Source organism: Pyricularia grisea, assembly GCF_004355905.1.
Source record: "Pyricularia grisea strain NI907 chromosome Unknown Pyricularia_grisea_NI907_Scaffold_2, whole genome shotgun sequence".
In the NCBI taxonomy this organism is placed as follows: Eukaryota; Fungi; Ascomycota; class Sordariomycetes; order Magnaporthales; family Pyriculariaceae; genus Pyricularia; species Pyricularia grisea.
In genome coordinates, this window is record NW_022156717.1 from 2,473,265 (window position 1) to 2,484,844 (window position 11,580).

The window sequence follows — 11,580 nt, forward strand, 5'->3', positions numbered from 1 at the left end:
TCAGTAGCATCAACTAGTCCCTCAAAACAAACTTCCATCCCACAGGGACCGCAACCATGGCCGAGCGCTACATCCCAGAGCACAGGCGCACTCAATTCAAGGCCAAGAACACGTTCAAGCCCGAGGAACTACGCCGCCGCCGAGAGGAGCAACAAGTCGAGATCAGGAAGGCGAAGCGCGAGGAAAACCTTGCCAAGCGCAGAGGAATTGGCACAGGCGCCGACCGTCCTGGTGCTTCGCTTGGTGCTGCTCCTGATAGCGACGATGATACCGCTCCTACCGAGTCTCAGGTATGCACGACACTTTACTGAACCTATGTGCCATATCGAATATGATTTTTTTCCCTCCCAGCTTCTGCCTGCCTCACCGCTTTGTATCAAGGAATTTTTTGGAACGGTTCTATTGCCACTCAATACTACAGTGCTGTTATGCAGTGGCGGTTTTCTGAGTTGTGCTTTTGGTTCCTATAAACTTTTGACTCGGGGGGGTTTTTGACACAAAGCGAGCACACCTATATAATTTCAAATGCTGCTCTCGCTCCTACTAGGAATCTTTGACTAACATCTTCTCTCCTCTTTTAGCTTAACGAGGACCTCCCTCAGATGGTACAAGGTGTCTTTTCCGAATCAATTGATGCTCAGATTCAGGCAACAACCAAGTTCAGGAAACTCTTGTCCAAGGAGCGAAACCCTCCGATAGAAGAAGTGATCAAGACTGGTGTTGTCAGCCGTTTCGTCGAGTTCCTCCGTTCCCCACACACACTCGTGCAGTTCGAGGCTGCTTGGGCCTTGACCAACATTGCCAGCGGCTCAGCAACACAGACACAAGTTGTTATCGAAGCCGGTGCAGTCCCTATCTTTGTCGAGCTTCTCGCCAGCCCCGAGCCTGATGTGCGCGAGCAGGCCGTCTGGGCTCTGGGTAACATTGCTGGCGACAGCCCGCAATGCCGTGATTACGTTCTTAGTTGTGGCGCACTGAAGCCCCTGCTGAATTTGCTTGGCGACAGCCGCAAGCTTAGCATGCTTCGCAATGCCACCTGGACTTTGAGCAACTTCTGCCGTGGAAAGACTCCTCAGCCGGATTGGACAACGGTATGTTAATTCTTAACATTAGTCATGATGATATTTGCGTGGCCGACCGCCCACTGACATGAATACAGATCGCGCCCGCCCTTCCTGTTCTCGCCAAGCTTGTCTACTCCCTGGATGACGAGGTTTTGATCGATGCGTGCTGGGCTATCTCGTACCTCTCGGATGGCTCCAACGATAAGATTCAGGCCGTTATCGAGGCCGGTATCCCCCGAAGGCTTGTCGAGCTCCTCATGCACGCGTCCACCTCGGTCCAGACCCCTGCCCTGCGCTCCGTTGGTAATATTGTCACCGGCGATGACGTGCAGACGCAAGTCATCATTAACTGCGGTGCTCTGCCATGCCTACTCTCCTTGCTTGGATCCAACAAGGATGGCATCCGCAAGGAGGCGTGCTGGACCATCTCCAACATCACCGCTGGTAACTCAGCGCAGATACAGTCTGTTGTTGACGCCAACATCATTCCCCCGCTTATCCACCTCCTGTCAAACGGCGACCTGAAGACCAGGAAGGAGGCGTGCTGGGCTATCAGCAACGCTACTTCTGGTGGCCTGCAGAAACCTGACCAGATCAGGTACCTTGTTGCTCAGGGCTGTATCAAGCCTTTGTGCGACCTTTTGTCTTGCCCCGACAACAAGATTATTCAGGTTGCTCTTGACGGTCTTGAGAACATCCTCAAGGTTGGCGACCTAGACAAGCAGGCTGCCGGCGAGGGTCAGGACTCTATCAACCGTTATGCCTTATTTATTGAGGAGTGCGGAGGCATGGAAAAGATCCACGAATGCCAGACGAATGCAAACGAGGAAATCTACATGAAGGCTTTCAACATCATCGAGAAGTACTTCTCTGATGACGATGAGAACGCGGACGATGCGGCACCAGCTCAAGGCCCTAACGGCACCTTTGGTTTTGGCAACCCAAGCGGCGGCCAGCAACAAAACCAGTTCAGCTTTGCCAACGGTGGCGAGTCGATGGACATGTAATATGTCCACGGCATGTTCGACTGAAGGGGGCGCTGAACATCAATCAGCCCGAATTCGACCCCTTGCCACCGCATGAAAGCACGGGGCAAGAAACAGCCCGAAGTGTATTTCGGCCACTTGGCTGCTACCCTACAAAAAAAAACCCTTCTGCGATGAGAATGCAGCAACGCCACTCTCGTTATCAAACACACCAATTCCCCCACAACATAGCACAACACGGCATACGATGTCTGTTGGCTTTGGAATCCCCCCACACCCATACCACTACACCTCCCCCCTGGCGTTTTATTAGGATTTTTTTTTAATGTTGACGTGGAGCATGCTCGACGTTTTTGGCATGAGCCTTTAGGGTCCTATGGTAGCTTGAAAGCTCCAGCCCATTTTACCTAGTACGCGAAAAAGACGCTACACTTGATATTAATGCAGGACAGAAAGAAGGGTCTGAATGGTTGCTTTAAAGCTCCAACCCTTGAGAAGAGAGGTTTAAACGTCGGGCCCAGTAAGACCCACCTCGGTAGGATGATCTGCGTGGTAGGCGGACCTCTTATCGCTTTTGTGATCTGACGACGAAACGACGCACGAGGGGGAGTATCGGTTCACGAATGTGATCAGCGACGATGGAGATCGTGCAAGTGAGTCTGGAGAGCGGGCGGTGGGCGAGTCTCGACTGGCGGAAGCGGTCGGACGAGGAGAACTGGAAAGGCGGCGTAAGGCCCAGATGTATGGGCACGCCAATCAGATCATTGCTAGTGCATGACTGACAGCCTTGGCTCGGCAGTGGATGAAAGAGCACAGGACCGGTGTGGCGTAATCCTCGGCAGAAAAAGTTGCAACCAAGTGGTTTGTGACAAGATTGAACTATAGCACAAAAGTATCTAGTTTTTCAATCTCTATTGGGGACCGCTACACTAATCAAGATGATTTTGTACAAGCTCTTCTACCAGGTGATGCCGAGACTGCGTGATGGCGTGGTTTGACACTGTGTTTCTCTGAACAGAGTTAGTGTATTCTGTCGCGTTGAACTCGACTAAATCAAGTACCTAGATACCTATCAAACTTTTTGTCTATTCCGTGCCACGATGGTAGTACCTTTTTATGCATCCATGCCATCCAATTCAATCAACTTGATCACCGCCCTGATAATATCATTGTCCGCAAGGTCCAGAGAAGGATCGTCAACCTTGAGAGCTATTACATCGTCGACCATGCCACGGAGGCGCGAGACGAGCACGCCGATGCGCGCCCATCCGCGGAGACGTAGCCAACCGTCCACCACTAGCCCGCGGCCCAGCGTATCCAACTCGATGGCACCGGCGAAGAGGAGGAGGGTATATGCATTGAAGGCTGAAACAAGCAGGGGCAAAAAAGCCCGGATATGTTAGTGGCAGGTGTATCACAGAAATGTTGTATGTATACAGTCTAGAGGACAGTGGAGTTTTTAAAGAGAACGGTTAATTAGACTCACGGGTCAGGTCTCTAATAAAGACCTTGGAGGTCGAGATGATGGAAAAGTAGGACAGGAACGCGGCATTGCCCGAGAACCCCTGACTGTCGAACAAGGTGCTGCTCGGGTGCACAAACACCCTGCCGTTCTCCTGGTTATAGTAACGGATCGTCTTGGCCTCGGGGTCAATCTCGACAGCGCCTGACATGGAAGCCGCAAACTTCTTGTCCGGGTATTGGATGCGGGCGATCTGAGGCGCAAATGCGGATGCGGTTAGGGCCCGGAGAAGATACTTGCTGGAAGCGGCTCCATCGGAGGCAGGCGGAGGGGGTCCACGGTTGGAGTAGCCGGCGTCTCCAGGGCGGACCAGGCCGAGCTCCACGAGGGCCGTTAAGTACTGTGTGCGGGCCGAAGCAACGTCGGAAAGGGTGAGATAGGAGAGGAAGTTGTCGTCGCAGAAGCTGCGAACCTGGCGTTGTTGTACTGACGGGTCGCGCATCATGGCGTCCCAGGCCTGGAAGGCGCGCAGGTCAGTGAGCAGGTCGCCGTCACCGGCAGCGAATTTCGCACGTGCCTCTCTAGCCTGGTCACGCTTATCCGGCGGCGAGACGAAGACGCCGCGGCCGCTGCTCAGGAGGGCAGCGACAGAAACGCAGTCCTCTAGACAGCCGAACACGGCACCGTAGACCATAAGTTTCCCGCAGCGTAGGTCGGCCGGGATGGCGGCAAGCTGTCGGCCCAGGGCGGTCAGCTCCTCGCCATCGAGACATCCCATGCGGCGCAGCATCGTGATGGCACCCTCTACTGCGGCAGCCTCGGGCGGCGTCGGCGCGCGGGCCAAGAAGCCCCTGACGTCGGCAATGCCCATGGCGCGGACTGACAAGCATAGTTGTTCAAGTGGTACACGACGCATCTCGGGCTCCGGGCGCTCCGCCATCTGGGACTCGAGCTTGCGCGTGTATAGCTTGTAGCACTCGCCGGCTTGAACACGACCTGCACGGCCACGACGCTGCTTGCACGCGGCCAGGGATGCAAAGGTTTCCTCGAGCCGACGCATGTTGTTAGCGGCGTCGTAGCTCGTCTCCTTGACTTTGCCCGTGTCCACAACGACGATGATGTCGTCGATGGTAATGGAAGTCTCGGCCACGTTGGTCGCCACGACGACCTTGCGCTTACCGGAGGGCGGCGGGACAAAGACCTTGCGCTGCTCTTTTGTCTCAAGAGAGGCGTGCAGAGGGAGGACGTGTAGGCAGTTTAGGGACCGTAGCATGCCACATGCCCTGTTTATCTCGGCTACACCTGGGAGGAAAATGAGAATGCCTCCCGATTTCTGTGCAAGAGACAGCTCGTTGTCGATGGCCTCGGTCGTCTCGACGAGCAGGTTGTAGTTGATACGAGTGCCGAGGTTTTGGATGGCCTTGGCAACTGGGTCGGCGTCTGCGCGAATGTTCGCTGTACCGAACTGCGTCATGCGGATCACGTCGTCTAGGTAGTAATCAGTTACTGGGAATGTCCTACCAGCGATCTCGACCTGGCCAACACGAATGCCGTCTTGGACGAAGTAGCTAGCAAAGGTGGCCGAGTCGAGCGTGGCACTCATGAGTACCAGTTTGAGATCACGACGCTGCTTGAGCACATCACGGATGATGCTTAGCAGGAAGTCCGTATCTAGACTGCGTTCGTGGACCTCGTCTATGACTACGTGACTGACGTCGGCGAGAGATGCCACAATATCCTCGACCCGTCCCCCTGAGACCTGCAAGCGGCGAAGGAGAACACCAGTGGTCACAAAGGTGATGCGCGTCTTTGGTCCTGTACGGCTCTCTCCGCGAATTATGTAGCCAACTTCCTGGCCAACTTGAGAGCAGCGTTCATCGCTGACACGGTCTGCCAGGCCAAGTGCCGAGATACGTCGAGGTTGAGTGACGAGTATGTTGGCAGCATGACCCAGACCTTTGCTATAAAGATCATCAAGGATGAACTGAACCGACTGAGTCGATTTACCGGAACCAGTTTCACCTGCGATGATTGTGACCTGATGCTCCGCGACAGTGCGCACAATATCGTCTCGTAGTAACCATGCGGGAAGCTTTTGACGTTGACCTAACATCTTGCGGTATTCCGGTGTTTCCTGTCGCTTGAGCCATTCGTTTTTGCTAGCGGTGTCTGGGGTCCACACAATGTTCTTTGGCCGACGTTGTTGTTTCCGTCGAGCTCTGATCTGTGTAGATAAGGTAGTTTTCTCCTCCGAGGCCGCCGAAGATACGGCCGCAATATCGCGGAGGAGGCCGGGACGTTCGATGATGGAGTTGATTGACTCTTGTACCCACGACACCATGAAGTAGATCTTCATCTCCTCGCCTCGAAGGGACTCTTGCATGTAGGCAAGTCCCTGTTTGATAGTGCTGAGCTTGATGTACGCGGGAAGGCTTGCGACAATGGATAGTATCAGTTGGTTAGGGTAATTCGGGGACTTGCGGAACTGAAGGTGTGTTTCTATGTTCTTGTTTGGTCCGTTTTCGACGTCCACGATTCGAATTTGACAGACGTCCGGGCTCGGTCTTGTGAAGAGTTCTCCAAAGACAGACTCGAGGCTCTCCATCTCCTCAGTCCAGATCTCGTCCGGTTCTCTCCAGCTTTCCAAGGCATCATCTTCTGTTTGCTTGCTACCATTGACAGTATCGCTATCGGCAGCGCCACTTGTCAGTAGAATTTCCTGGAGAACCTCGGCGGCCCTCCCTTCATCGCCATTGTTGTCGTCAAAGACCTTCTTGCAAAGCTCAGCAGAGTACCCAGACTGTGACAGCCTCTTGATAGCCCCTTCCCTTCTCAGATCCGTAGCACCTACGGTGACACCAGCAGTGTAGCTCTCAGGTAATGCCCACCGCGGCAAGTCGTCTTCTGGGACGTGGATGAGTAGCCACTCGAGCGTCTCCTCGCGGTCCTTGCACTCCTCAACAGCCTCCTGCACGTGGCTCTCGCGGAAACCAAGCTCTCGTAGGTTCTTCACCACGGCAGACTTTTGCGCCGGATCCATGACCACACCGTGGGGGTTCCATATGCACTTCCTGCGCAGGAGGCCTTCGATGTGCGTACGAGTCTTGTTACCCATTTCAATCTTGGGCGCCGTCGTCCACCCTTTCATGGGGTTGAAGCCGCCGCCACCACCACCAGCCCCTGAGCCGGAGCCGGTCGCATTACTGCGGAGCACAAGCCCGGCTGCACCTGGAAGGCTTGCGGCCTTCTCCTTGACCGCCTGCTGTTGCAACCGCAGCTTTTCCTTGGCCGCTTTGGCCTCTTCCCTCTCACGTAGGGCGGCAAAGGGATCCGCCTCGTACATCCAACCCTTGCCCTCCCTGACATCCTCCTTCTTGAGCGCTTGGAATTCATCTCGCCATAGCGAGCGGTAGTCTGGAGGCAGGGTCATGTGCATATTCTTCATGCTGCAGACGCGAAAGAGGGCATACGTGGCTGCAAAGTGCTTGGCCTCGAGCGCCGTCTCCTTGTATGCAAGGTGGACATGACTGGGAGGAAGTTTGAAGGGTTCGAGACGAATGACTTCGCCAGTCTTTGGGTTTTTGGCGCTGAGGCGGACAAAGACGGAGAAACCCTCTTTGGTTTTACGCTGACCAGAGGGCAAGAGAAAGTAAGCTGTGTCAATAAACAAGTGAATGCTCTCGTCATAAACAAATGTACTTTCAGGGGAGGACTCTCTTACAGTATCATATTCTGGCCTCTCCCATTTTTGCCGTTGGCAATGTTCCGATAGTAGATTAACGGGTAGTTTCCCCGTCCATGAGGCACCACCGATGATCTGTTTGACTGTTGGCTTCGGGGGACCGCCTTCCTCGTTGTTTGTATTTGAGGACGCTGCTCCTGCCCCTCCCCCACCACCTCCGCCTCGTCGTTTGCCGCCTCCTTCCTTGGTGGAGTTGGTAAAGACTATAAAGTCATCTTCGGCCGGTGCTTTCTTAGGTTTCGCCGCCGGCGGTGCTTTTGCAGGCGGCGCTTTAGAGGTGGATGCAGATGCTTTACTCGGGGCGGCAGAGCTGTTGCTCTTTTCCTTTCCCTTTTTTACCATAATAAATAACCTCCACGAGATAGGTAGCAGGGATGAATGAAGGCAACCAAGATTAAGCTGGGTAGAAACAGTCAATCAATTTTCTTGTTCTGATTTGACGCGTTCTTCCATGAAATTGAAGCAAAGCAAATTAGTTGGTTGGTTGTGTTTTCATGTTCGCCCCTCCATTACAGCAACGACTCGAAGGTGCGAAAGTGGCCAATTAATTGACTTGTGACATAGGTGAAAATCCATTCAATTTCCTACGCGTGATTTGGTAAGATGCCTGGTGCTAAACGTGCAAAAAGAGCTGTACCTCCAACTGCATTTCCTCTAAACGGAATAACAAAATCCGGAATATAAAAGCAAGAGGATGAAAAGAGCAGGAACGAAAAGAGAACTCCTTCCAGCACTTCCGGCAGACAGCAAAATTCTAGGTACCTACCTACCTACCTTACCTCAGCTGGCATATGTCTGTGCTTTACCACCTAAATTCAGGCTGGAACATGTGAGAATTTGAGGCTTTGCCCACTGTGTGTTGTGTGTTTGTGTGTGTGCCACTTGCAACAGAAGGGCACGTGCGTCGCCTTGGTCACCCTCTTTTCAAAAAGGAAATGAACTAGACGATAATTGGCTGCATTGTCGAAACCTGTCCCCATCTTCGCAGGTAGAGCTACAGTACAGTACAGTACCTTGAGTACCTACGGAGTATATCCGCTGAAAAGCGACGTCGCTGGAGATGATCCGCGCCTGGCTCACGGCTCAACAGTTGCAGGGGCACCCCCTGACATTGAATTCCAGCCCCGGTGTTGGTGTGTGCTTTCCAACTCTGGCCGGATCCGTTAGATTACGGCACGATCCAGTACAAAGGGAATCAGTCAAGGGCCCTACAGCAACGCCATCGCGAATTAGGATTAAGGGAAGGGAAGACTGTGCAAGGGGGGATAAAACAAAGAGAGGGAAAATAAATTCAAAATAAATAAATAACACAATAAAAGAAAAAGAAAAGAAAAGAAAAGAAACAGAATTAAGATTGAAAGGGCTACTGCGCACACACCCCACGCGAAGCTTTGAGGCGCGTCTGTCTCGATAACCAAACATCTTACCGCTTACGTTCGCCTGGGACCGCGCGCAAAAAAAAAAAAAAAAAAAAAAAAAAAAAAAAAAAAAAAGTCTACGGTGCTTGGTACCAGCTTAGCGACAATCCAACAAAGTGACACCAAAAAATCAAATCAATCGGCCAAACACTGAACCTACACTACACATACCTACCTACCTTTCCCTACCTGGACCCCCGACTCCATTTTCGCGCCTTGTTTTCCCGCAAAAAAAAGAAAGGCTCCAGCAGCAACCCACCTTGAATTATTTTCTTTGTCAGTATTTTCCAAGGTCGAGCAGCAGTTTTACTGCTATTTCTGTCAAATTCCGACCCACCAAAAATCAATGGGGACTGGAGCTCCAGGATCTCGACCTGGAACTCGTTCAATTGTGTCAAAACGCCATTTTAAAACTTGAGGATTCCACTCGCCGGCGGGGTTTTCCCGATGCCTACCCACGGCCTTACGCTGCCCACGCCTCTGAAGTCGCCGGCCACTGCAACCCCGACCTACGAGCGCGATCCCATAGAGGCTCTTAGGGAGAGTCTCCAGTCCGATGACGATGCGACCTCTCCGAATCACGATGCCGACGGCGAAGCCGATGATGACAATCTTAGTGGTGCCACAAGAGGCGCGTCCGACGCGGTAGTTAACCATCATCATAACAACAACAACAACAACTCCACCTCCACCTCCACCAACAATAATACTGTCGCAACTGATGCTACGAGCGATTCGTCATCCGCAGCCGCGGTCATAGCGGCCGCATCGGCTGCGGCGCATGCGCAGCTTCATCAGTCGCAGCAGCAAGCACAACAGCACCAGCAAACACAACATCACAACGGCAACAACGCTGTTGCACCCAACTCGGCATCAAAACCACGCTTTAGGTATGAGGCCGAGAGAGTGTTACTGTCGGGTCCCGACGACCTCGACCTGTGGCTGGCGCAAACCGAGGCTATCGCGACGGCCACAAACTGCTTCTCCGAGCTCACGCAACAATTCAACGTGGCCACTTTCCCACCAGACGGTACCGTCATGGCCCTTATCTGCAGCGCGAGGTTCACAACCGCATGGCGCATCCTCGAAGATACCATCTCGGGACCCGTGTGGGCAATGATGCGCGTGTTCCAATTGCAAGCGCACTACAAGTCACACATGCTGCCTAACCAGATCTACGAATTTGCGCGCTGGGTCGCCTCCCGGATGCCGAGTGTGGGAACCAACGAGCAGCCGCAAGAGGAGCGCATGGCCATGGTTACCGAGTATAACATTGCAGATCCAGCGTACTATCCTAACCAGAGATGCTACGAGGATGGTGTTCAATTCCTACAACAGAAGCTGCACGAGCTCATGAGGCTAGGGGATTGGCGCGTCGCCGCCGCCATGTATGATGAGATCCCAGACTGGTGTCCAAAGCCTCCCCCGGGAATGACGGATGAAGAAAATCAACACCAACAACAGCCGGAACACCAACAGGATCAACAGGCCGTCGATCATGAACAGTCCAATGGGAAGACCGATTACTCGTCACCATACCCACCGTTGCCTTCGGGACAGCCGGACGGTCACGACTCGCCGCAAACCGTCACCGGCGGCTATCCTGCGCCTCCTATCGAGACAACCAGTACGGCGGCTATTAAGGGGGAGCCAACTGCGGTCGTCAGAGACGATCAACCTCCGCCGAACAAGCGGAGACGTGGAAGACCTAGCAAATACGCCTGAGCGACAAGCGAGCTCATACCATTCTCCGCTCTGCATATTCCACCCCTTGTATTCGTCTTCTTGACTTATCGCTACCGTAATGCTATCTCTACAACATCACGGAGCGGTATAGGTCCTTTTTCTCTCTATCCTTTTATCCAATCATGCTTACCAAACTCGTTCTAATCGTTTTTTTTTTTTTTCTTGTTGTGTTCAATGGGGTAATTGTCGCCATACTTAGTGTTTATACCTTGGAATGTGTTTGTGTTTTTGGCGTTCATTTTGTGCTGGGAATTGCGCTTTTTCAAAGGGGGGCAACAAAAAATCAAAGGAGCGGACGGGTAAATTTTGCTAGGGATAATCCAAGGGCGGTTTGAGTTTGTCAGAGTGGTCTTGACACGCCTGTTTAGCTCAAACACGTTGCTTTCATTCATCGATTATCTTTTGTTTCTGAACCTGCTGATTTGTCCCTCTATTGCTACGTATGCGCTCGTCTCTTTGAGGCCTATGAGTTTTGAAGCACCAGGGGTGTGTAAGGTGCCGTACCTTGGACGTGCAATGAAATGCTTGTCAGGCTTCGAAAACTAGACTAGCGTCGTAATGGCACAGTATTAACGCAGAGCTATATCCTAGTTCACTGACTCTGGTCAAAGGTTCCCAAGGGGTTTGAATTACTTCTTCGGGGTGTTTTGGCCTATACGTACACCGATTGGAGTGCATATCCTGGGGCTTGGGAAGATCTGGGGTAAGATCGAAGGTACATGACCATGTGTACCTTTGATAGCTTGCTTATTCGGGGGAAGGTCGAGGTCCTACAAGCTAGAGGTAGCATTCTCAGTCTCTGGCATGTGATTCATGAACTAAAGATGATGCATTTATTGGCAAACAAAAAGATTACCTACGTCGTACCTAGGCAAGCTAGTCTTATGACAAACTCAGGTGGGGGCTCCAAGGGGAAGCTTACGCGATTCGTGCTTCTATTTTTTTTTTTCATTACTGTGCCTGTGTGAAAAATGCCGTAGCATCCCGCTTCCAGAATGCAACAGGCATCCACTACATAGTACAGTAGCACTATAGGGCGATGCGCATGTTGGCGTGGGCGATGATTTGGTAGGTACTGTAGGTGTGTATTGTTGATACCGAGTAAAAAAGAATGTTACCCTAATTAGATGAGGTGCAAGGAGTGAGTGACTTGGTGGTGACT

General features: G+C 52.5%; 4 protein-coding genes across 4 annotated transcripts; 3 read left to right on the plus strand and 1 right to left on the minus strand.

Annotated features, from left to right (window-relative positions):
• Positions 1-56: 56 nt before the first annotated feature.
• Positions 57-2,071, plus strand: PgNI_03300 (uncharacterized protein; the record flags this gene model as incomplete). Its single annotated transcript, XM_031123355.1, has 3 exons — positions 57-290; positions 582-1,091; positions 1,160-2,071. The coding sequence occupies 3 exons, from the start codon at positions 57-59 to the stop codon at positions 2,069-2,071; spliced, it is 1,656 nt and encodes a 551-aa protein (XP_030985142.1).
• A 617-nt stretch (positions 2,072-2,688) lies between these two features.
• On the plus strand, positions 2,689-2,882 carry PgNI_03301 (uncharacterized protein; the record flags this gene model as incomplete). Its single annotated transcript, XM_031123356.1, has 2 exons — positions 2,689-2,778; positions 2,850-2,882. 2 exons carry the CDS (start codon positions 2,689-2,691, stop codon positions 2,880-2,882), a joined length of 123 nt encoding a protein of 40 aa, XP_030985141.1.
• Positions 2,883-3,164: 282 nt separating this feature from the next.
• Positions 3,165-7,665, minus strand: PgNI_03302 (uncharacterized protein; the record flags this gene model as incomplete). The annotated part of the gene is made up of 3 exons (XM_031123357.1): positions 7,234-7,665; positions 3,537-7,140; positions 3,165-3,415 (listed from the first exon to the last, which is right to left on the minus strand). The coding sequence occupies exons 1-3, from the start codon at positions 7,594-7,596 to the stop codon at positions 3,165-3,167; spliced, it is 4,218 nt and encodes a 1,405-aa protein (XP_030985144.1). The 5' UTR covers positions 7,597-7,665.
• Positions 7,666-9,119: 1,454 nt separating this feature from the next.
• On the plus strand, positions 9,120-10,397 carry PgNI_03303 (uncharacterized protein; the record flags this gene model as incomplete). The annotated part of the gene is made up of 1 exon (XM_031123358.1): positions 9,120-10,397. The coding sequence occupies one exon, from the start codon at positions 9,120-9,122 to the stop codon at positions 10,395-10,397; it is 1,278 nt and encodes a 425-aa protein (XP_030985143.1).
• Between the last annotated feature and the right edge of the window lie 1,183 nt (positions 10,398-11,580).